The sequence below is a fragment of the Myxine glutinosa genome, chromosome 1, assembly GCF_964187855.1.
Source record: "Myxine glutinosa chromosome 1, kmMyxGlut1.1, whole genome shotgun sequence".
Lineage (NCBI taxonomy): Eukaryota > Metazoa > Chordata > Myxini > Myxiniformes > Myxinidae > Myxine > Myxine glutinosa.
Genome location: NC_136261.1, coordinates 291,208,435 through 291,233,929, shown reverse-complemented (window position 1 = coordinate 291,233,929; position 25,495 = coordinate 291,208,435). Strand labels below are relative to the sequence as shown.

The following is a 25,495-nucleotide window of genomic DNA, read 5'->3' as shown; positions in this document are numbered from 1 at the left end:
AACGGATTTGGATGAAAGTTGGTGGGATGATTGCCCTTGGGATAAGGAAGAATTGATTAGTTTTTGGTGAAGTTCAGGATATTATTCCGGACCCATGAATTTTTTGAAGGATTTTTTTACCATTGGAAGATAGGGCTCATTTTTTAAAAACATTATCTTCTATATATTCTATACTTAACATTGTGATATGAAAATAGTTTTCATATTTGTTGTAAATGTAGTTTAAACTCGTGGTTATGCGTTAGAGTGGTGTATTTTTTTTAGCAGCGTCGTCTTCAATGTTCATTTTTGTTTTTCTAATAAAGACATATTCTGGCATTTTAAAACCACCAAGGTGTGTATTAGGTTTCCCCGTTTCATAAAATGTATCGTTTGATACGTATAATGCTTTAAAACTGTTTTTTGTTTTTTTAAACCTCAGAAGAGATCATTTACCTCAGCGAATGTCAATCGCGGTGTCAGTATTTTATGAACTTATAAAGACTTAGGTGAGTTATAAGTGTGACCAGCATGTACATGGGATTCTTCCCAGAAGAATGAGTGGGCGCATTAGCTTGTACGACTTAAAATGAGTGAGTTTTGTTTTGACGTTTGGGCCAGTTTTACATGTTGTATCCCTAAGGAATGAAACGAACGTTTTCCTGGCTTACAATTATATGTGAAGTCACACATGCCTCAAAATACACTCACTTATATAGAATTGAACGCTGAATCCGAAAATGTAAGTGAAATTGCCTTTTTTTTTTTTTACATTATCTTCTATATATTCTAAATATATATCTGTGTAGTGTCTGTCTTGTGTTGTCTTGTCCTGTGTTGTCACTGAACTGCTCCCTCAAACTTTTGTGAAATCGTACTATTCCAACTTGACCCACGGCGGGAGTATGCGCTCTACTGAGTGGCGTTCTAGTTTACAATTGCTATTTTAAGAGGCTGGACACTTATCCAACCAAGATATTCTAGTTTTGTATTTTTAATTAATTTTCTGAAATTTGTAGAATTTGTTTTTCACTTGGAAGTTGTGGATAATGATGTGTAAATAAAAGTGGAAAAAGCCTGATTTAATTCATTTTAATTCCAGGCTATCGGGCAACAGAAGGTGAAAATTTTGAAAGGGGGTGTAGACTTTCTGTAGGCACTACAAATGAGTAACAACATTGGATAAGCTAGAGCAACTTCCAGTTGCAGATATTTATCCAGACATTGAGTTATCCTGATTAAGATCCGGATTGCTTACAATCTAGATGACCTACCAAATAGTGGACCAACAGGTGGTGGCGTCACCAGCTTACATAGGTGAGAAACCTTTATTGAACTGGCAAACTGGATGATTTAAACCTTATGGCATAGCATCATCTAATCCAATGTTCCATTTTTCTGGTGGGATATTTGGTGCAGCTGAAGCCCTCTCTTGGAAAGGGATATTTTGTTTGTTTGGCATTGCCTTCCCAGTGGTTGTTAGGCAATAATTTAAAATTTGATCAGGGTACCAATATAGAATGGCCTTCATTTTTCCAAGGGCACTGTGACATCTAGAATATCCATAAGCATATGCTGGCATAGTTATTGAGTAAAATGGGACATGAATGGATTAATTATCTAGAGATACGGATAAAACAATAGTGACCATTTCTTCTTGCTTGGCTGCTTGTTCTGTTGAACAGGTTTTGGATGCACACTGGTTAGGCCTTCCCTATGAAGTTCTTCCGGATTGGCTGAAGGATAACGACTTCTTGTTAAATGGTCACCGCCCTCCCATGCCATCTTTTTCACTCTGCTTTAGGAGCATCTTCAGGATTCACACTGAGACGGGCAATATCTGGACTCATCTTCTTGGTACAAACACGCATGTAAACATATCTGATTGAATTTGTTTCTACCAAGGAACTGCTTTCCCATTTACTGCATTAACTTGCCTTCCTCACAGCATCCACCCACCTTTTTACCCTCTGTTATACCTCCCCCATCCACTCTTGTCTCTACTGTCATCATTCATTCTCCCTTTTTTCCACTGCACCCCAACTCTCTCTCCACCCTAATACCACATTGTAAGTACATGATAACTAGATGGTTCCTTAAAGTGTAATAATCATCTGTACAAGTTTTATTACTCAATTGTGGAATTCCATGGAAATTTTTGTTGATGCACCTCGGAGTTTTTTGGTTGAGGCACATCAGAGTTTTTTGGTTGTTTGACCATAGGTTTGACCAAACCAAAGTTTTTTGACGCTGTCCGGGAATAACGGACAATCTACAAGACGCCGATGACTGAGACAGTTTTTTACAAAGTAAGGATTTATTAACTAATAATTCACTTGTTTCAATATATTAAAGAACTACAATACTATAACGAATCTAGTAATTCAAGTCGTTGGTTCCTCTTCGTTCGCCGGTGATCTCCTGGTGCTGTTTCTCATTGGTACTCGTTCATTCCGTCGGGCAGAGGTTCTGATGACAAGTCTCTTGACTCATAGTTTGCTCTGGTTTATATGGGCCTTGTTGCGCTAATCCCTTCTCCGCAAATGCCCCGAGGTCATGCATGCTCGCCCCACTGGCACCAGCTCGCTCCCCTCCTGCTGCGAGTTCCATTTACCAAACAATAGGGGGGTGCTCCAGCCTGGGGCTGTGACCAGGTGGACAAGAGATTACCATGTTCGTGCACATTCTTGGCATTCATTTACGAAATCGTCTATCTGCTTCGTTACCAGTCCTAATCAATGAGTTACCAGTTTCAATCAATAAGTTACACTGAGTTACACTTCCACAATTCCCTCATCTTTTTGTTTTTGTTTATATTAACCATTAATCTAAACATCAATATAAGTAAACAATCAATCACTACAAGTAAACATCAATACAAGTATAAGTAAATAATCAATCACTGCAAGTAAACATCATTACAAGTATAAGTAAATAATCATAACTTTGGTAATCAAATTCCCTTAGGCATACACCGTCATCCTGCAAGAATCACAAAACATTTCGTTGGTCATTGACTCCTTCCATATTGTTCAATCTATTGCATTTGCATCACAAATATCTTTTCAAAACAACACTTCACCATCACCAAGATACAACAATTTCACTTCATTTTCAAGTTTTGTAAAGCATCTGCACCATCTGGCAAAAACGTTTGCCTCCACACAAATGTTGACTTTGTTTGAAAGGAAGGGCTGATCACTTGTGTTTGAATCCAGGTATGAAACATTTTCTCCTAATGTCTTCATAGCTCCTGCACTACTTCGTGTAGGATTTCGCTGTTGTGGTAACATTGCGGAGTCATAGACTGACCCTGCTCTCCATGTAGCATTCTTGCCACTTTTTGCTGTAAACTATAGTAATTCCTGAACAAGGCCTTCACCCAGTTGTAGTCGACTTGCCTCCTCCCTAATTGTGAGTGGGCAGCAAGTATTGGTGTGATGTTGATTGGCCAGCAAGATGTGGAACAGGGATGCCGGATGCATCCACAATGATGTTGGGACCATGGTGTTCAGGTCATCCATGGTCCATACCAGGAGTGGCCCGCAGAATCGTGCACAGCTGTTGTGAAAAGGCACAGCCATTGGTTTGCAGCTCCATGCTGGCTCCCCGGAAGTTGGTGAAGTAATAACGTATGTCCCCGCATTTCACAGAGGTTGCAGGTAAAATGTCGTTGTCCTGCAACTTCTGATGTGATGAATGTTCGAAGCCTTCGAACAAGAGTAAGTGATCGCCTTTCTTTCATATGTTGCAGTGTGATCCAGGCAAATGGTCACATAAATTTCCTTGGTGAAGGTAAGCATTCATCTTCAAGTTACCCGGGAGAATGTCTTCATCATTCTTTGAGAAAGAGGGTGTATGCCACGATTAACTTCATTTTTTAGCCACAAATTTTCTTTCTCGAACTTCTTCCCAATTCCGTTAGCACTCCCTTCAAAATGTGATCTCGTCTTATCCTTATGCTCAGTCACATCTGAATCTGCTTTCCACACACACTGAATCAGATAGGGTACATCTTACCATGAAATCAGCATAATCATGTATATCTTCCGACAGTTTCACATTCAACAATTTGTTGTTTTCCCTTACAACATTCAAAAAGTTATATTCATTTATATGCATCACACAAATAATATTCAATCAGGTATGTATTTGACTACTAAACTAAGAATAGCATCCACAATTGCTTTCAGGTTAATATAGTTCAAAAATTAACTTGTGCAGGTATTTTAGCACTACTCTAAGAAAATAAATTGTATATGATTACAATCACAAACAGGAATATCTAATTCCCAACAAAAATTTTCCCAAACCAACAAATTAAGCATAATGTATTATTACCATAATTCCTCTCCACTTTTTCTTTTCCCCTTTTTTTTTTCTTTTTTTCTCTAACAGTGTGTCACTCGTGGTGATATGAGTTTTTTTTTTTTTTTTTTTTTTTTTTTTTTGTTGTATACAATATCGAGGCTCGTGAAAGAGCGAACATTAATCACACAGAAAGACAAACCGACACATAAAACATATAACATAGGGAGCGGTAGACAAGATGGGGAGAGAGGGGGAAGGACACAAACACAACATTTGAGAGCAGGGACCGAGAGACATGGAGACATCGAGAGATCTGAGAGAGGGCGAGGGCTTTGGGGGGGGGGGGGGGGCGTGGGAAGGGGGCAGTGGGAGAGGTATAAAACATATGGACACTGCCAGGACTTCCAGGAAAGAAGTTGGAATTTCAAACAAGGTGGATCTGGGGTGAATTAGCGGGGGTAGAAAAGATCAAGGTTTTGGATGGGGGAAGATAAGAGATGGTGGTGAACAGCTGTTTTAAAGACCTGGAGGGAGGAGTGGGATTGAAGGGAGTGAGGGAGTTTGTTCCAGAGGCGGGAGAAAAGAGGAATGAAAGAGTGAAGGTGAGCGGAGAGCCGAGATTTCGGCAGTTTAACCATCAGAGGGTTGCTGGCAGATCTTGTGCGACCTGTAGGAATATTTGGGGGACAGAGCACAGAGAGAGCTGGGGGTGCAAGGCCGGAGAGGAGTCGGTAGAAGACAGAAAGACCACCTACCTGCCTGCGGTGAGTGAGTGAAAGGCCCTCAGAGATAGCTTCATCGCGGGAGATTCCAATAATTCTGAAAGCTTTGGTTTCAACAGCGTGAAGCCGAGCTAGGTGTGAGGCAGGAGCACCGGCCCATAGGGGAGAACAGTATTCCATTGAGCTGCGGATGAAAGCCTTGTATGTGGTGAGGAGCTCAGGTGTGCCGAGGAAGGACTTCGCACGACGGAGGATGCCCAGTCGGCGACTGGCTTTGGAGGCCAGCTTGGAAATGTGGTTTTCCCAAGAAAGATCATGGCAGATAGTGAGACCCAAAATCTTGAGCGACAGAACTTCTTGGAGAGGATTGTTGAGAAAATAGATGGGAGGGTTGTCCAGTCGATCTTTTCGGAGAGACATAGTAAGAGTGTGAGATTTGTCAGGATTGAAAGACATGTTCCACTTGTTTGACCAGTCTGTGATTTTGTCCAGGTCTTCAGAGAGTGAGGAGGCAGCAGACTGCCGATCTGAGGGAAGAGGAATGGAGCGGCAGAGAGTGGAGTCATCAGCAAAGAGATAGAGAGGATTTTCGAGAGAGTCAGAGAGATCATTGATGAAGACCAGAAAAAGCACGGGGCCCAGAACACTGCCTTGGGGAACTCCAGCCTGAACAGGAAGAGGAGATGAGAGAAACCCATTCAGGGCCACACGTTGACGACGACTAGAGAGGAAGTCCGCCAGCCATGCGTGGAGATTTCCATGGATACCAAAGGAGGAGAGTTTGGTGAGCAGAGCGGGGTGCCAGACCGTGTCGAAGGCACGTGATATGTCGAGGGAGACAGCTCTAATTTCCTGTTTGGCATTGAGGACCTCCATCCATTGTTGAGACAGCAGAAGCAGCATGTCCAGAGTAGAGTGACCTGGTCTGAAACCAAATTGATGATCAGAGATCAAGCCATTGGAGAAGAGGAAAGATTTCATATCAGAAGCAATGATGGATTCCATGACTTTGCTGATAATTGGGAGAAGGCTGATTGGTCTGTAGTTGCTAGGATCTGTTTTTGCACCTTTTTTGTGCAAAGCGGTGATGTTGGCTGATTTCCAAGCAGATGGCAGTTGACCTTGAGCAAAAGAGAGGGTGAAGAGAACAGCGAGAGGGTGAGATAGAGCAGCAGAGCAGGATTTTAGGACCCGTGGGCTGATGCCGTCGGGTCCAGTTGCAGAATCAGAGTCGAGGGTTGACAGAAACTTTTCCACCTTGTCAGGAGGAAAGGACACGGAGTCCAGGAGCAGCAGGGTACGACTGGGTATGGTGGGTACAGAGAGGGATGGGTTTGGGACACAAGATTTAGAGGCAAACACAGAGTTGAGGCATTCAGCTTTTTCACGTGCGGAGTCAGCTGTATAGCCGTTTGAGGTAAGGGAGGGGATGGAGGGGGAACAAACACCAGAAACGGATTTGACCAGACGCCACCAGGATTTGGAAGAGGGAGACAGATAAGAGAGTTCGGTCTTGAGAACGGAGAGATATTGTTTCCTGGCTCTCCTGAGGGTGGACACACACTTGTTTCGGGCTTTGTGAAAGGAAATGAGATTTCCTTCCGTTGGATTTGCTTTCCAGGAGACGAAGGCAAGTTGTTTCTGGGCAACAGCCTCACCACAAGATTCCGTGTACCATGGACGGGAGGAAGGGTATGACAACTGAAGACGAGATGGGATAAATCTGTGCATGAGAGAGAGCAATTTACTTTGGAAGAATTCCCAGGATGAGTTGATGTCAGAGGTGGTAGAGATGGGAGACCAGTCCAGATGATTGATGGCTGCTTGAAGACCGTGCCAGTTGGCCTGAGTGAAATGCCAGACTCGTCAACGCTGAGCAGGCTCCCTGAGGATGGTCAGAGAGATGTCCACTTTAACAAGGACATGATCAGATGATCCGATCGGAGCAGAAGAAGAGCAGCAGACATTTTCAGGGAAGTTAGTCATAACCAAGTCCAGAAGAGAAGATGTTCCGTTGACTGAGATCCGGGTCGGGAAATTGACAGATTGTGTCAGTCCCAGTGAGTCGCAGAAGTCCTTTGCTGAGGAGCCATGGCTGGTGAGAGAGGTACCCACACCCAGCCAACTGGCATGATGACAGTTGAAATCACCACATATGAGGAAGAGAGAGTTGGGATGAGTAGATAGAAGTTGGTCCATATCATCAGACAGCGAGATGTAGATGGAGTCATCACTGTTTGGTGGACGGTACAACACACATATGAACAAGAGGTGGGAGCGAAGGGGAAGCCGTAGCCAGAGGTATTCCTGGGGGTGAGGTGGAGAGAGTGCAGTGCAGGGCGAGTGAGGAAGAGAGTTTTTGATAAAGATAGCAACCCCGCCTCCAGGACGAGGCTCAGGTCTATCATACCGGAGGAGGGAGTAGCCCGGGAGAGATACTATGGAATCAGAGACATCATAAAGGAGGAAAGTTTCTGTTAAGCAGATCACGTCTGGTTTGACAGAAGCAACCTGTATGGAGAGATCAGTTAAGTTTGAACGAAGGCCCCGGATGTTTGAGGTCCATACCGTTAATGAAGAGGAAGGGGGAGCATCAGATACAGAACAGGGGGGAGGAGGGGTAGGGTAAGATGTGGAAGAGGTGGAAGAGGTAGGGAGAGCTGTTGAAGGTGTGTCAGAGATTTCAGAATAGCTCGGAGAAAGGGAAGGATGGGGCGGACAAAAGGTTTGATGGTGATTGGGTGAGCCACAATGAGGTGTTATTTGAGGAGGGGGAAGAGCGAGGCAGAAGGTTGGGGGAGATGGAGGTGAGAGTTTGAAGGGGGAAGAAGCGGGGAGGACGCTTTGAGGAGGGGGAGTGAGCGGGGGGAAATTGAGAAGCAATGAGGGTGGGGAGATTTGAAGGGGAGGGGTGAGGGGGGAGTTTGGGAGGGAAGGGACAAGGGGAGGGATTTGAAAGGGATGGGATATGGGGGAGATTTGGAGGGGAGGGGTGAGGCAGGAGTCTAGGAGGGGAGGGGCGAGGGGGCGTCTTGGCGGGGAGGGGTGAGGGAGTAGTTTAGGAGGGAGGGGGCAAGGGGGGAGATTTGAAAGGGATGGGTGATGGGGAAGATTTGGAGGGGAGGGGTGATGGGTAAGATTTGGAGGGGAGGGGTTATGGGGAAGATTTGGAGGGGAGGGGTGAGATTGGATTTTTGAAAGTGTACGATTTATGGGAAACGAACATTTATTGCAAAATGAGTTTCTTGTGACCTTCGAGTTAAAAATACGTTTAAGGACGCTGGATGGAGGATGGAGTGCAGGAGAGTTTAGGGAATGTAGAACAAAGGCACTATAGGAGATGGATATTTTTTTTGGGATGAATTGATTTGGTGAGCAAGTCGAAAGCAGCCTTTTAAAGAAGAAGAAGAAAAAGGTGTAAGAAAATATGACGGAATACATAACTTGAGGGGAAAGTGTAAACATTGAAGGTTAATGAGTGAAAACTATCTGGGGAAATGGGGGAGAAACACGTGGTCGAAGAACGAACGAACGAATAAGAATGAATAAACGAATGAGAACAGAGAAGGAAATGTTTATTTTTTTATTTTTTATTTTTTTTGAGTTGAGATTTACACAAGGAAGTAGGCTATGGGTGAAAAGCCTGGGAATACAGAGAACGAAAGTTATTGGATCACAAACGACGGACCACTGAGAGAAAAACAAAGCCTCAAGGTTGTACAGTGCACACTGTACAAGGCCTTGCTCGCGACACGGCAAACAGACGATCAATTTATGAAAGATAAACACCGAGAAACAACCAAAGTTGCACACAATAACTTCACACACCGAAAGATAAATACAGTTTCGACAAAATACAATTGTGAACAGACTTAACTTCGAAAAACGTGGAGACCGTGTGGAGCTTCGAAAATCCCTGCCGCCGTCTCCAAGATCTCGCGAGTTCACTGATATTGTAATTGACACAACTCATAACATTGTCGTTATGCCATTATCTTAATTCTACTGTATTCATTTGCAACATCACTTAATTTAATCTTTTAATCTCAGTATTTATGTCGCCATAAAAGTCTTCCTTTTCTGGTTCCACATTTCTTTCCTCATTTGTCACTTCATGCGTTATCATCGTGTTGTTGGTTACCTTATTCAAACACACCGTCACTAAGGCTTTCAAGCAAGCCACCACTAAAACAATTGCCAATATTACTACTAAACCAACAAATAAGTCTGCTACTCCTTGTATATATTCATACCTATGACATAATTATATGTCGATGACATTCAACATTATATACCAAACTAACAAGCTTCCTAAAAGGTAAATAAAGAAAATCCCTTAATATGTAACATAAATCAGATTATTTGTCTTACCCTGATCCCCCTATCTCCCGGGGTTGAACTCAATCCCCTGATCATGAGTGTAGTTGTGATACATTTTTCACTCATGTTGTATTAATATCAGCAGGTAATTGTATGTCATGTAGGCAAATAAATGTCACTATCCCAAGTAGGAATATCACATGTTGAAAATGTAATGTTTATCAATGCAAGGGGTGTTAAAATGTAATTCAAATGACTGTAAATCACGACTATCATTTATCTACCACTGAATGTTCTGCTGGGCTGCTAGGTGCAGCCTCATTTTCTGTCGGATCGTCCACCTTAGCCCCATGTGCTTGCTTGCAATGAGAGGCATGAATCCAACTTTCTATTTTGGGTCCATATTTGTTTCTATTCTTATCAATCTCCTATGGTTTATCATTTCGTTCCAAGATACCGCAACCAAAGGTTTTAACCAAAGCTCTACCAAACTATTTCCAATTTGAACAAAAAAAAAATGCCAGTGAAACAATGATTCGAAGAATTAACTTCAAGGGGTCAATAAATTTATTCTATAGCCAGATCTAATTTTCCCATCCAATAGTTTGCCTTGCCACATGTCATATTATAACACTTTAATAAACCTTCGAAAAATGTTTCCCATCTCAACAAATTTCCTTTTTACAAATAGCCATGTGTAACTTACGTATTTAACGACAATTTCCTCTCAATTTGTTTGGCCCAGCTGGCCGCAAAAGTGGCTGCCAGCATGCAGTACCGTTCTTTATCTACCAAGGAAGTGCTCGCCCACACAAGACCTCTACCAAAATGTTGTTTGTAAAAACCAATCTGGGATTTCTGATTACATGGATGCACACTCTCAGGACATTTTCAGGCTGCTGTTAACAATCCACTACGATAAATTAATTCCTTTACCCACAATCAAATAATTAGTACAAATTGAGGATATTATCCCTATCACATTCTTTTATAGATTCATTATGTTGGATCTAATTTTTTTTCAATAATTTTCCACTGCTGTAAGGAAGAACAATAGCTCTCATAAGTCTTAGTAATATCGTACTTAATTTGCCCAGCATCGAATAATTTATTTACTATCCTTTCTCATCTGTTAACCAGTGACTTTGTTTGAACTCCAGAACTGAAAACCCACAATAGTTCAAACCAGCAAAATTTTCTTTACTATTTTCCCATATCATCTATGCCTAAACCACATCCATACATACAGCACAATTTATATGCTGATAAAATTCAAGTTTATATATATAAAAATCCATGAGCAGAGTACTCTGGGAAGTCAGTGTAAGACCTCTCCAAAATTTGGCTAATTTTGTACTCCCACATTTTTATGAAGCTCATATCCATAAATAGCTTTGATTCTCATATAAATTCGATCACAATGGAATCCCAAGATTACTTCCAATTTTTTTACTATTAATGAATAGCTGCTCATAACTCAGCAAATCAAATCTTTATTCTCCATCTCCCTTGACAAAAGTGATAATTTTCATAATCAAATTATATTTCTATTTTTTTTATTTTTTTTTATTTTATGAATTCTCTCGATATGCGATCCCATCCCCATGGAACTATCTATTTTTCAGACAAGGCACACTGTCGGTGTCAACAATCTTGTAAGATTGATACACAAAAACAAAAACAACAAACACAAACATTGATACACAAAACACACACACACGCATGCATTATGCATATTTGTTTGCGTTGGAACCATTATTTACAGATCAGGATGGGTGTCAGTTTTATTTCATTTTCATAAAATTTGTCCTTCAATTTTATAAATGCTAATACGCAAATGGACTAAAAAGTTTATTTTTAGAAAACCCCTATGATGTCACATTGAAATTACCCTTTCAGTTCCCACCATAATTTATCCAAATTTGACTACACACCCATTTGCATGTCAGTCGACCACTGACCTATCAATCATGCGGAACACTAGTCCGAAATTCCCACCTGATCATCATGTGACTCTTGTCACTTGGTTTCAAAAATTTGCAAAGCAATTGTTCCAACTTTGTAAATTTAAAATTTTGTGCCCAACATAAAAGATCCAATTTCGGCATTTGATCAATTAATTACTAATTTGCTTACAAGCAAAAGAAAAAATGAATAATTCTTGCTCCGAAAACCTTTTCAGACACAAGAATCATCGACAGTTATTCATGTTTGTCCAGTAATCTAATCTGTTGAGGCCAATCGTCATTTGGGATTTGCCGCAATGAAGGCCTAATCATTGTCTGAGGTATCGGTCAGCACTGGTACCCTTGATCTTAGTTTACCCTATGAACTTGTCTTCCTTTTGGTATACGGACATCCTCTTTTCCAATGTCCCATCCGTCCACACTTGAAACACCGGTTTCTGTCGTTGCCTGGTCTGTGCACCTGTGCACTTGTATTGCTGGGCTGCATCTCTACATCCCTGAGTTGCCACTGCAATCTCTCGTTATCTCCCGAAACACGAAAAAATTCTCTGTACCGTCCTTTTTGGGGAGACAACTGGAAATCAGATGGGACAACTGTCCCTTTCATTCCTAATTTCGAGGGCAGTTGTGCATTTGTCTCCTCCACTGTATCCTGTATCCTTTTTATTTTAAGTTCTAGATCTGTTATCCGTTCTTGCTGTTCCCGTTGTCTGGATTCACCATCCCAAAGATGGAATGCAAGCCAGTCTACCGTTAGATTCTGTCTCTTCCTGGCTTTCAATCTTTGTTCCAATCTTTCCAATCGACTTTGCTCAAATGTACCATCTCTTGGAAACTGCTCATCATGTCCCTTTGTCCACAAATACCAATTCTCGACCTGCCTTATAGCTTCGGCACCATAACGGTCGTACATATGATGTGTACAAGTACCTTTTTGTGGAATCTCTGGTTGTCCTTGTGTATTCTTGCAGGCTCCATTTCCCATTCTGCCTTTTATCAAAGTAGCGTTGGATGTGTTGTAGTTTGTTCCTCTAAAGCTTCACTCGTACCTCCAGGAAGGATCTCTCCACCTGTTCAAACGGTGATTTCCAGAGAATCTGCTTCACCTGTGGCTTTTGCACAATCCAATCTCACAGATCAGTATTTGCAGATGAGCCAGAGGGTCAGTATGAAATGGGTGAATCCTCAGGTGTCCGCTCTGTTGAAGGGGAAATCACACAATGGTAACCGCACATATATATCTATATATAAACTCACCACCTTGCTCAATTTTCCAAGGTTGTCTTCACATTGATAATATCTCACAAAGATATCAAAGCTTCTTTCTTGAGACCGCATTTTCATCAATCAAACAATCAATATATTCAATTCAATTTATTCAGTTCAATTTATTCAGTTCAATTTATTCAATTAAATTTATTCAGTTCAATTCAATTATTCAATTTCAATTAATTTATCAATATTCATCAATAAATCAAATTAATCATTTTGGATGACTCCTTGCATAAGCCCTTTCCCCAATGATGTCAGGACAGGTCCATCTATTGACTGAGATCGAAGCTCATCGGTCGTCACCTCTGGTTCATACCTCATGTCAATTGACGAATCACTGTTTTGTCCTAGGGTCATATCTGACCTATTTTTCCATTTTGCCTGGTCTTCACAAATTTTCTTTGCAACCACTAAAGGCAACTCATCCTCCATTCGTGAGACCGCCAAAATGGATTGCAGATATTAAAGTTCTTTGGGAAAAATATCTCATCATTTTTCTTTTAATAGTACCCAAATCTCTTGGCAATATAAATTTCGTAAAACTCCTGAAATAAGACTGTAAAATTCCTTCAATCATGCTAAATTTTGAAACTCCATCGCTTGTAACACCCAATTTATCCCATAGGGCTTGAAAGTTCTTTCCCAAGTTCATGCAATCATTCTGCATTTGAACCCTATGATATCATTCATAATAATCATCATGATTTTATAGTCATGGTCCTATCATAATCATCTATTTAAAACGAACATTTCCTTTATCACCACAGCTATGTGGTATAATCAACAATAGAATAAAACTGTACATAGCAACAGGCTACCTCATGGCCACTTAGTATACCTATTGACAATAAGTCATAACAATATCGAATAATCATTGAACAATTAAAAAATCGCTTCCACTGCTCCAGCCGCAGCATTCGTCATTTTGTCTGCTCATCCGCATGACCAAAACGAAATAAAGGGAGCTCAACCATTACACAGCGCTTTTAATGGCGCATGCCATAGGAACTCAACGCAATTTCGACTCGGCCAGAAAACGAGCAAATTTTGCAGGATGTTAACTGGAATTAGTCGTGAAAATATATCCAAAATACACAAAAATACACACCCACAAAAAATAAACAACAAAACCCAAACAAACCCAAGGTCGACCATATTACACAATTAAATTACACCTTAAATTATTCATTAAATTACTCATTAAATTACTCATTAAATTACTCATTAAATTACTCATTAAATTACTCATTAAATTACTCATTAAATTACACCATTTCAGCATCGTATTGATTGCTGAAATGTTCATGGGTTTGAACACACCTTAAAAGAGGTATGCTTTGCGGTGTTGCCCACCTACCACGTTGAATTAAATTACATCATTTCAGCATCGTATTGATTGCTGAAATGTTCATGGGTTTAAACACACCTTAAAAGAGGTATGCTTTGTGGTGTTGCCCACCTACCACGTTTAATTAAATTACATCATTTCAGCATCGTATTGATTGCTGAAATGTTCATGGGTTTGAACACACCTTAAAAGAGGTATGCTTTGTGGTGTTGCCCACCTACCACGTTTAATTAAATTACATCATTTCAGCATCGTATTGATTGCTGAAATGTTCATGGGTTTGAACACACCTTAAAAGAGGTATGCTTTGCGGTGTTGCCCACCTACCACGTTGAATTAAATTACATCATTTCAATTAAAAAAAACATCGCTTCTACTGCTCCAGCCGCAGCATTCGTCACTTTGTCTGCTCATCCGCATGACCAAAACGAAATAAAGGGAGCTCAACCATTACACAGCGCTTTTAATGGCGCATGCCATAGGAACTCAATGCAATTTCGACTCGGCCAGAAAACGAGCAAATTTTGCAGGATGTTAACTGGAATTAGTCGTGAAAATATATCCAAAATACACAAAAATACCGACCCACACAAATAAACAACATTTATTCCGTTCAACAGAACAAACATTTCCTATATCATGACATACATGTCTTCAAAATTATATGACCAAGAGAAAAAGTAAAACTAATTAAAAACTGCGGGCAGTGATGATCCGGGGACCATACCGCTCCATCCTGATTGGACGAGTGCATGCTAGAGTCATTAACAACGACAGTCCAGATCCGATTGTTCAAAATTTCAACTCAATCGATCGAAAAATGAACGCAGGGATGCATTTTAAGGGTGCAGTGGCACTAACTGAGTTGCCACGAATATGGCCACGAAATTGCCAATATGGCCATCACAAAATATTTTCCTTAATCAATTGGCTCATAGCATAACCAATCTGCAAGTATCTCATCCGAAGATGTATCTCTGAGGAATTTTAATTAAATAAGTCATTTATAAATCAACGAGTTAATTTATTAAATGATTAATCAATAAATCAAAATTTTCCTTGACAGCCACATCACTTGGTCAGTGTCATGTCCAAATATCAGCTTCCTTACTCAAAAGGTGCCTGAGTTAATGTAATGTAATTACTGTAATAAGATTACTGCAATTACTGTAATGATTACTGTAATTACTGTAATTACCAGAACTGTAATTACTGTAATTACCTCAGGTAATTACTGTAATGTAATTACTGTAATGTAATACGAAATGTAATTAATTAAATAAGTACTTCCTTAATCGCTAATAATTAAATAACTCGTGAATTCTTATCCGATTTACTTAACATTTGAGTGTCCCCAAAACGTTGGAGCAAAACGTTGCAACAACGAAAGTGAAACGTTGTAGCGACGTTGTGGAAACGTCAGCAAAACCCAACATTTGAATGTTCCCAAAACGTTGGAGCAAAACGTTGCAACAACGAAAGTGAAACGTTGTCGCGACGTTGTGGAAACGTTAGCAAAACCCAACATTTGAATGTTCCCAAAACGTTGGAGCAAAACGTTGCAACAACGAAAGTGAAACGTTGTAGCGACGTTGTGGAAACGTCAGCAAAACCCAACATTTAAATGTTCCCAAAACGTTGGAGCAAAACGTTGCAACAACGAAAGTGAAACGTTGTAGCGACGTTGTGGAAACGTCAGCAAAACCCAACATTTGAATGTTCCCAAAACGTTCCAACAACAAGTTCCAACAGCAAGTTCCAACAACAAGTTCCAACAACAAGTTCCAACAACAAGTTCCAACAAGTTCCAACAGCAAGTTCCAACAACAAGTTCCAACAACAAGTTCCAACAACAAGTTCCAACAAGTTCCAACAACAAGTTCCAACAACAAGTTCCAACAACAAGTTCCAACAACAAGTTCCAACAACAAGTTCCAACAGCAAGTTCCAACAACAAGTTCCAACAACAAGTTCCAACAACAAGTTCCAACAAGTTCCAACAACAAGTTCCAACAACAAGTTCCAACAACAAGTTCCAACAACAAGTTCCAACAACAAGTTCCAACAACAAGTTCCAACAGCAAGTTCCAACAACAAGTTCCAACAACAAGTTCCAACAACAAGTTCCAACAGCAAGTTCCAACAGCAAGTTCCAACAGCAAGTTCCAACAACAAGTTCCAACAACAAGTTCCAACAAGTTCCAACAACAAGTTCCAACAAGTTCCAACAACAAGTTCCAACAACAAGTTCCAACAACAAGTTCCAACAGCAAGTTCCAACAACAAGTTCCAACAGCAAGTTCCAACAACAAGTTCCAACAACAAGTTCCAACAGCAAGTTCCAACAACAAGTTCCAACAACAAGTTCCAACAACAAGTTCCAACAACAAGTTCCAAATCCTCAATTTCCATCCGATTTACTTGACATTCAAATGGGATTTAAATATCAAGCACAGGGAGCAGAGGAAAAACACGAAAAAGCAACAGCCCTGGCTTTGCTTCCTGGAAGCTTCCTGCAAAACGCTTTGCTTCTCGCAAAACGTCCGCCAATGGGAACTAGAGGGAGGGGAGGGAGAAGGAGCGGGAGCAAGAGACAGGTCGCCGAAATGGACATGAGGGACAATGAGGGAGAGTGAGGGCGTGTCGGTATGCAATTTTCATCCAATCGCCATCTTTCACAATAATTCTGGACCGGCATGAGATGGCGTTGTCTGTCATTAATTACCTTCGCAAAAGCGGAAGGTTATGTTTTGATCGCTGTGTATTTATTTGTATGTCTGTGTGTGTGTGTGTATGTTATTCGCATAACTCAAAAAGTATTCAACCGAATTGCATGAAATTTGGTGGGATGATTGGTTATTATACGGGACACATTTGATTAGATTTTGGGAGCAATCGGGTCAAAGGTCAAGGTCAAGGTCACGAAAAGGTCAAAATCGTATTTTTACCAAGTACAGAACAGTAGCTGCGGCGAAGGTATGCGCTCTACCGAGTGCCCGTTCTAGTTTATATTGTAATCAAACGAGTTTTAGACATGGCGGGAAAACTGAAAAAAAAAATTTTTTCCTCTCCTCCACCCTTTTTTTTTTTTTTTTTTTTTTTTTTTTCCTTCTTACTTTGGACCCACGGCTTTCGTCCTACACAATTCCGTTTAATTTGTCTAAATCCGACCAGTCGTTCCAAAGATATAAGCCGTTTTGTCGCAATACCATAAATTGGAATGAGGTAAAATATATATACATATATAAATATAACTCCATTTCCCGGCTCCCTGTCGCACGCCGAGCAAGTCGCATGCTTTGAGCAAGTGCAAAAAAAAAACAAGTGTAAACTACTTTACACGTGTACGGGTGTGTAAACGAGTGTACCGGCCTTACACGACTTGGAAGCAGATGGTCTCATGGTGCACTCACGGGCCATCCGCTCCCAGTTCACAGCAAGGCCCTTAATAACCAGCGTATTCGTGTGACTATGCACTAATCTTCGCAAAGACGCAATCTCAATCACACAGGCGAATGCAGGCAGACATTCGTTCGCTTCGCGCACATCAGTGGCGCGTGTCAGAAGAATTACACAGCGCAGGAAAAATACGTATTTTACAGAAATCATGAGAAAAAACACGAATAATAGCTACAATCGTTTAAAACGTTCCATCCGTGACTTTGTCCGCTTATTCACTATTCCTGATTTGCCATCAAGGACCTCGATCATTCCCCGGCGTACTAACTACCGCTTTTGTAAATGAGATTTCAACAGGATTACGACTCAAAGGAAAAAGAACGAGCAGACATTTTGTAGGACGTTACCTCGGACGATCGTTAAGATCGTTACATCTTAATCATACAAAAAAAAGGTTCTTTGGGTAGTAGCCACAGCACCCGGGAGTACCAGCTCAGCAATGGTTCTTTGTGATCCACTACCCAGCACCCTAGACCAACTCAAATGGATCTCTGTGTCGCGAGCACATCACCGGAGCCAAAAGGTCTCATCTATATCTTCCTTCTGAGGGCTCTCCTGCACCAATAGTGCGTGGAGAAGCCCAAACACCACTTTCTCCATATACATACAAAATAACTATACACAGGTTCGTATATCATAATGGACAATCCACAAGAAGCCATGCTTACCTTGGCGATGTCCACTTGATCCACGTACGGTAGCCACCAAGTTGTCCGGGAATAACGGACAATCTACAAGACGCCGATGACTGAGACAGTTTTTTACAAAGTAAGGATTTATTAACTAATAATTCACTTGTTTCAATATATTAAAGAACTACAATACTATAACGAATCTAGTAATTCAAGTCGTTGGTTCCTCTTCGTTCGCCGGTGATCTCCTGGTGCTGTTTCTCGTTGGTACTCGTTCGTTCCGTCGGGCAGAGGTTCTGATGACAAGTCTCTTGACTCATAGTTTGCTCTGGTTTATATGGGCCTTGTCGCGCTAATCCCTTTTCCGCAAATGCCCCGAGGTCATGCATGCTCGCCCCACTGGCACCAGCTCGCTCCCCGCCTGCTGCGAGTTCTATTTACCAAACAATAGGGGGGTGCTCCAGCCTGGGGCTGTGACCAGGTGGACAAGAGATTACCATGTTCGTGCACATTCTTGGCATTCATTTACGAAATCGTCTATCTGCTTCGTTACCAGTCCTAATCAATGAGTTACCAGTCCCAATCAATAAGTTACACTGAGTTACACTTCCACAACGCACATCAGAGTTTTTTGGTTGACGCACATCGGAGTTTTTTGGTTGACGCACATCGGAGTTTTTTTGTCGACGCACATCGGAGTTTTTTGGTTGACGCACATCTGAGTTTTTTGGTTGACGCACATCGGAGTTTTTTGGTTGAGGCACATCAGAGTTTTTTTGGTTGAGGCACATTGGAGTTTTTTGGTTGACGCATGTCGGAGTTTTTTGGGTTGACGCAAATTGAAGGTTGGAGTATTTGGTGGAAAAACATTGTTTTTATGGTGGAAAAATAAAAAAAAACAGTAAAAAATGTTTTTGAATCAATTTATTGGACATTTAAACACAGCTGCTTTTTCTGTGTCTGTAAGAATGAATCTATAGAAAATTATGTTTTACCAAATAAAAAGAATGGATCTTTCATATCCCGATGACTGGTTGTTTGTGTGCTGACATCATGTAGATACACTGTACTATAATGTCATTTTCTATGCTTTTCTGTATTTTGGACACATCATGAAAAGGGCTAAATGTTTTTTGATATTCTTTCCTGGTTCACTATGGATGTCCGCACAACATGCTGGTGTCCAAAGTAAGAATATAAGTATTGATTTAAGTTGTCCATCCCATATAATTTTGTGAATCACATCACTTTATCCATCAATTATCATGTTTGGAAAGTCAAAGCTGATTTGCAAATATAAAAATCCCAGGGATCAGATCTCTAAACAATTTAGTAGCATTTAATTTTTTTTCAATCTGTTATAATTGATATTTTGATCCTAGGTGATGTTAACCGTTTTTTTTATTATCTCACGTGCTTGTGTCTCAGGTTTCATCCTTTTCCTCATGCTCGCCATCATGTATCTACTGAGGCCAAACATCACCTTTGTGGCACCTCTGCAGGAGAAGGTTGCGTTTGCGATGTTCTTCCTTGGCGCTATTCTCTGCCTTTGTTTCTCCTGGCTTTTCCATACTGTTTACTGCCACTCAGAGCGCATATCCCGCACTTTCTCAAAGTGAGCTAGATGAATTTTCATTTTGGCTCCTCTATTTGTTACACACATAAAAAATTTTTTATAACAATTATTATATTAGTTAAAATGTTTATATGTGGAAAAACCTGACATCTCTTCCCCCTTTTCTTCTCAACTCATGACTTGTTTGGTATGACCTCCAAATTATGTTGTACTTCTTGATGCGATGAGAGTTTATAGTTAGGGTTTGGAGATATGAATAAGGAAAGAGGAGCAAGTGGAAGGGGGAGGGCAGAGGAAAAATAAAAACGTTGTTTAACCCTCTGGAGTCTACAAACCGATTCTATCGGCTTCACGCATGCGCCGAAATGTCTACAAGCCGAAATTATCGGCTCTAACCACATTCAAATTTACCGCGCAATTACCGCCTCCTGGATTCGATGTGTGTGTATAATGGTTTAATAGTAGACTCCAGAGGGTTCATTGCATATTTTATGTGTCTTATTGATACACTATACTGTGATGTAATGTGGGTACACCCTTCTGCATCGCATCACCAGGATTTAAGGACGCGTTCAATTTTTGCAGGCCACCATAGCTGGCCCTCAAGTTGTAACATAAACTACAGATATGTTTAAATGTTTCGTCATACAACTTATATCTTCACCGACCACCACACAGGCTCGACTACTCCGGCATTGCGTTCCTCATCATGGGTAGTTTCGTACCTTGGCTCTACTACTCCTTCTATTGCTCTCCCCAGCTACGATTCTTCTACCTCATGGTCGTGTGCCTCCTTGGATTCGCTGCCATTCTGGTTTCTCAGTGTGATCGCTTCGCCACTCCTGCCAACCGTGTCGTGCGTGTCGGTATAAAAACACATCCCTCCATTATTCACGCTGAACCTAAATCCAACATAAGTGTGAAGCAAGTGTTATCCCTTACCACATGGTACCTGGTTGATCTGTATTATGGTTGCATACCACAAGATGTATAACGACCTGCATTTTGTGGTCTTTCAGGTGTGTTCCTGGGCCTGGGATTGAGCAGCATCATTCCAACGATGCATTTCATGGTGACTGAGGGCTTTTTTCAGGCAACTACGGCTGGACAATGTGGCTGGCTTTTTCTCATGGCAATGCTGTACATCACAGGGGCAGCCTTGTATGTGGCTCGCATTCCTGAACGCTTCTTCCCTGGAACCTGCGATATCTGGGTGGGTTCTTGGGCATGTTAGTCCAATGTCACTTTTGTGCTTTTGCAATCAAATTGAGGTGTTGACATCAAAAATATATTTACAGTAGGCTATATATTTAGTCGGAGGGCTGGCAGGATAGCCTACAGGTATGCACACTCACCTCTAAGCTGTCTACCCTGGGTTCAAATCTCGTTCCAGTTATAAACTGTCAACCTGGTGTTTCAGAGGTAGGGTGATTCATTAATATGTGCGCTGTCCCTCGGATGGACGTTAAACGGGCATCCCGTCTGCCAGCATTAGTGAGTAGGCTACTGGAAGATCAACTACATCCTGGAGTTGTTGGGGAGGGTAAGAGAGCTGAGAGAGTAAAGGGAGCCAGAGGAGATGCGGTAAAAACATATGCCACTAAATGTGAGATCAACTGACCTTATACTTCGGCCGCATTGTCGGAGACTCTAATAATGTTGAGTGCTTTTGATTCCACTGTATCCAGCAGAGACTCATGTGTTGCTGAACTCTGGCCAATAGGGGAGAGCAGTAAGGCATTATAGACTGAGTAGTTCTGATTTTTAAAGAAAGACATGGAATGATGGGGAATGCCCAGTCTGAGGCTGGTTTGGAGGCCAATTTTCCTATATGGGCAGCCCAGGAGAGGTGATGGTTGATTGTGAGGCCTAAAAGCTGAAGAGTCTTAACCTCTTTCAGTTATTGACCATGTGAATTGATAGGTGGGTTAATTTAATGATCCTTCCAAATTGTGAGTGAGCTGTGAGCAGCTGGGTGAGATTGTGAGTTTTTTTTTCCAGGATTGAAGGAAATGTTAAATTTATCAGATCAGCAACTAATTATTTCTATATCAGCAGAGAGAGGCGGTCAGTAGCTGCATCAATCAGTCGGTTAAGATGCTGTACAACATAGTGCGGGGTCATCTGCAAAATGGAAGAGAAGGTTTTCCAGAGCATCGGAGAAGTCATTTACATTGATGTGGAACAACAATGGGTCTAATAAACTGCGACAGAGCTCCACTGGGAGAGGAGAGGATGGATTGATAGCACCACGTTGATGCAAGTGGAGGTCAGAAATCTTGGATTGAAAGTGGCTTTGTATGCCACAGACGAGAGCTTAGCAAGCTGCCAAACTATTGAATATGCCCGAGATGTATCCATTGAAACGATCCTGACATCTTGTTTGAGATTTTTCTGGTCTTCATCCCTTTCTGAGAGCAGCAGCAGCATGCCTCGCACTGATTGACTGTGATTAAATCCAAACTGATGGTCAAAGATCAGATTTCTTGTAAACAGGAAAAAATTGACATCAGTAGCAATTGCAGATTGTACAACTTTGCTTGTAATTGGAAGCAAACTTACGGACCTGTAATTGAGAGGATCAGCTTGTCCACTCTTCTTGTGGACGAGAGTGATGTTTGCAGACATCCAGGCAGACGGGAGGTAGCTAAAGGAGGACAGGATGAATAGAGCAAACCAGAGGAGAAGCAGGAATGGTAAAGCCGGATTTGATAACACTAGGGCATGCCCGTACGTGGGTGCCCGTTCCTTGCCAAAAAAAAAAAAAAACGCTACCCGTACGCTCTACCCCGCCCGTACGCCCGTACGCCGTAAACAAAAAAAACAACGCTATTCGCTTCCGCCCTTCGCTCTGACTGAATTGGGAGAAATAATGCGCATAAGAAATCGAGAAATTATTATTTTCTCCGGAAGAAATCGAATTACGAACCGTAATGGCGCACGTGCTCGGCTCGGCTCGCTCTCACATCGGCCACGCCTACGCAACAACGCGTTCTGTGATTGGCTGCCGGAAGTGCAGTCTTCACTGTCCGGAAGGTCGCATATCGCAGTTACGATGAATCGCAAATTAGTTTTAATTAGTTTTAAAACATAGTTGAACGCCAACATAGTTTGCCAACGTGAAATAAATGAATACGCTCTCAAATGTGCCATCCGAGGCAGAGTCTGTTCGCCACGTTCGGCACACGTGATAGCTCGCTGCTCTCTGATTGGTTGAATCGTTTTTTGGACATAGCTCGGTAACTACTTCTCCGATTAATATGAAACCTTGAAAAGGCACATCCTCGGGTCCCCAGCAATATACCTGGCAAGTTTAAAGTATATCGGACCGGTAGTTGTCGAGAAACAGCGGTCACAGACAAACAGACATACATACATACATACATACATACATACATACATACATACATACATACATACACACAGAGATTACTGGAATTATAGATAGATTGTTTGTCTGTTTGATTTTTTGATTCTGGTTCTGATTCTGATTCAACTCTGGGCCCATCGACGAAAAAAGGTAGAGGCTGAACATAACTTCTTCTTCCTTTCCGGGTTAGGACATAGAGTCCAGTGGGTATGAGGTTGTAAGATGGGGATAGAACAGGATGCTGCTTTGTTTTCTTTAGTCTACTTCAGACAATTGCAGGATGAAGACCCCTTTACCTCCTGTTGAGGGGTGTTTGGCATACAAGCCACGCTTACCAAATGTAGGTTGACAAGAGTGAGTAGTAGTGGCAATCGAACCCAAACCAACCAGTGGATAAAGAAACGAGTCGTTATAATTCGCGACCAAATCACTAGCTTGTATTAACGTAGCTCTTTTAATTAACGAAATCACTTTGTGAAATAGAATGAATGTAAATGTCATCAGTACTAACTACTGTATACACTTGTATGCTGCCTTCATTTTAACCTTTTTATTCCTTTTGCAGTTTAACTCCCATCAGATTTTCCACGTGATGGTGGTAGCTGGTGCCATTGTGCATTTCTATGGGGTCTCCAACTTGCAAAAGTTTCGCTATATGCTGGGTGGCAGATGCACCTCTGATGCTGTTCTATGAACTCATGAAGCCTAACATGGATGCCCTCTTTGTGCACATAGCACGACCCCTGCCCTGAACACATTCATGCCCAGCCATCACCAACATTGTGTCATTATGCAGAGCTATTTGCCATGCTCAGGACTTGGGTTGAACTTCATCAACACAGATCTACTCCACGGCCACAAATCTCATGCCATTAAAGCCATGATAGCTTCTTAAATGAATAAATAAAATAATAAATATGGAGAATTAAATTAAAATAAATGAAAGCCATGATAGCTTTTTCAATAAATTATCAATTTCCTTTACTCTCTGTAGATCAGCAAACCTTTTCCAACATCTGAACGAGTTATTTTTCTGCTTGTTGCTCTATTTTGCTTTCTATATTTATTTCTGTTCTTATTGCCTCTCCATCCTGTTAATGCTCTCCTTTACAGTCCTGAGCGTATTTTCACAGCATATTGCAAATACACAAGCTTAGCACTGTTTACAACAAACGGAATGTTTTTATGGTTAGTGAAGTCAAGTAAGTCTCAAATTGACCAGGAAGCAGTTTTGAAATGGATTGAACACCATTTCGGTATTATTCTGTTCGGCATTAACTGTTTTGTGAATTTGCTTCCCATGGCCATGATATACATGTCACAGCATTTGCAGTTTTTTTCGATCACAAATAGCTTTATGGTTTTCATCTTATATTTATTGATATTTGAAATACTGCTGTTGAAATACTGCTGTTGAAATACTTCAGATTTGAAATACTGCTGTTGTTAGGGTAGGATTGCACACCCAGAAGCAAGAATAACAGGCAGATCTCTATCCTGTCTAATTTTTGGTTCACGAGTTATCAAACAGAGTGACCACTATATTCGTCATGGGTGTGTGTCTGTCTGTGTGTCTGTCTGTCTTCTGTCCGCAGCATAACTACCCGATGATATCATCCGATCTTGATGAAACTTGGGTGGGAGGTTGATATCATGATCTAGTTGTGTCCTGCCTAGAGTGGGCGTATTGTGCCCATTGTGGGCGGAGCCACGCCCGAAAAAGATGTATTTTTAGGGGGTAATGGAGTTCAAGCAACATCTCCTCCGAGGGAGTTGTTGGAATCTGACAGGGGTTTCGGTATTTGGTTAGGCCAATGTCATGTGTCTAGCCCCACAGAGCTCGATTTTTCATTTTCGCCGCAAGGTCAAGGTCACAAGGTCACGAAATTTATAAAAGTCGATTTTTGGTGGTTTTATTACATTGTTCGCTTCGTGATAGGATGAAATGTCGTACATGATCTTATATTATCACATACATCATGAAATACAAGTTTTCCAATAAATTTCAGAATCTTCGACCTTTGAAGGTCACAAAGGTCAAATTTTCAAAGTTGTTGGAATCGAACCGAATTTTCGGTATTGTGTAGCTAACTAACCTCATAACTGATTATACATTATTTTCTATCTCATTTCAAGGTCAGTAACCTTCGTTTTGACATTTCAAGGTCACAAAGGTCAAATTTTCAAAGTTGTCAGAATCGAACCAAATTTTCGGTATTGTGTCTTAAAGGCTTGCGCACGCAGCGCATTGGGGCCCTTTGTAAATAGGCATGTACACCGCATGTCGGGGGCCGACACCTGCCACGTGGGCCCCCGACCCCCCAGTCCGGGCCTATTTCGGTTACAGTCCGTCCTTTGTCATTGAATACCGCTCACTCGTTAACCATCGTCGTCTCCTGACTTGTCCTTTTTTGCATTGTTACACTTGTCTGTTACACATTCATTAAATATTCAAAAGTTATAAACATTTTTCTTTTTTAAAACCAAGTGAGCCACTTGCGCAGCGCTCTATAAGCCGATTGGTAAAGGAACACATCCA

The 25,495-nt window shown here is 41.3% G+C and overlaps 1 protein-coding gene across 1 annotated transcript in view; it reads left to right on the top strand.

Moving 5' to 3' along the window:
* LOC137412515 (adiponectin receptor protein 1-like) overlaps positions 1 to 23,650 on the top strand; it is a 53,711-nt gene extending 30,061 nt beyond the window's left edge. The window contains exons 5-9 of the mRNA XM_078777659.1: positions 1,665 to 1,836; positions 19,439 to 19,625; positions 20,265 to 20,452; positions 20,606 to 20,799; positions 23,522 to 23,650. Coding sequence (XP_078633785.1) covers positions 1,665 to 1,836; positions 19,439 to 19,625; positions 20,265 to 20,452; positions 20,606 to 20,799; positions 23,522 to 23,650 — 870 coding nt within the window. The remainder of the gene's footprint in view (positions 1 to 1,664; positions 1,837 to 19,438; positions 19,626 to 20,264; positions 20,453 to 20,605; positions 20,800 to 23,521) is intronic.
* The last annotated feature ends 1,845 nt before the right edge of the window (positions 23,651 to 25,495 follow it).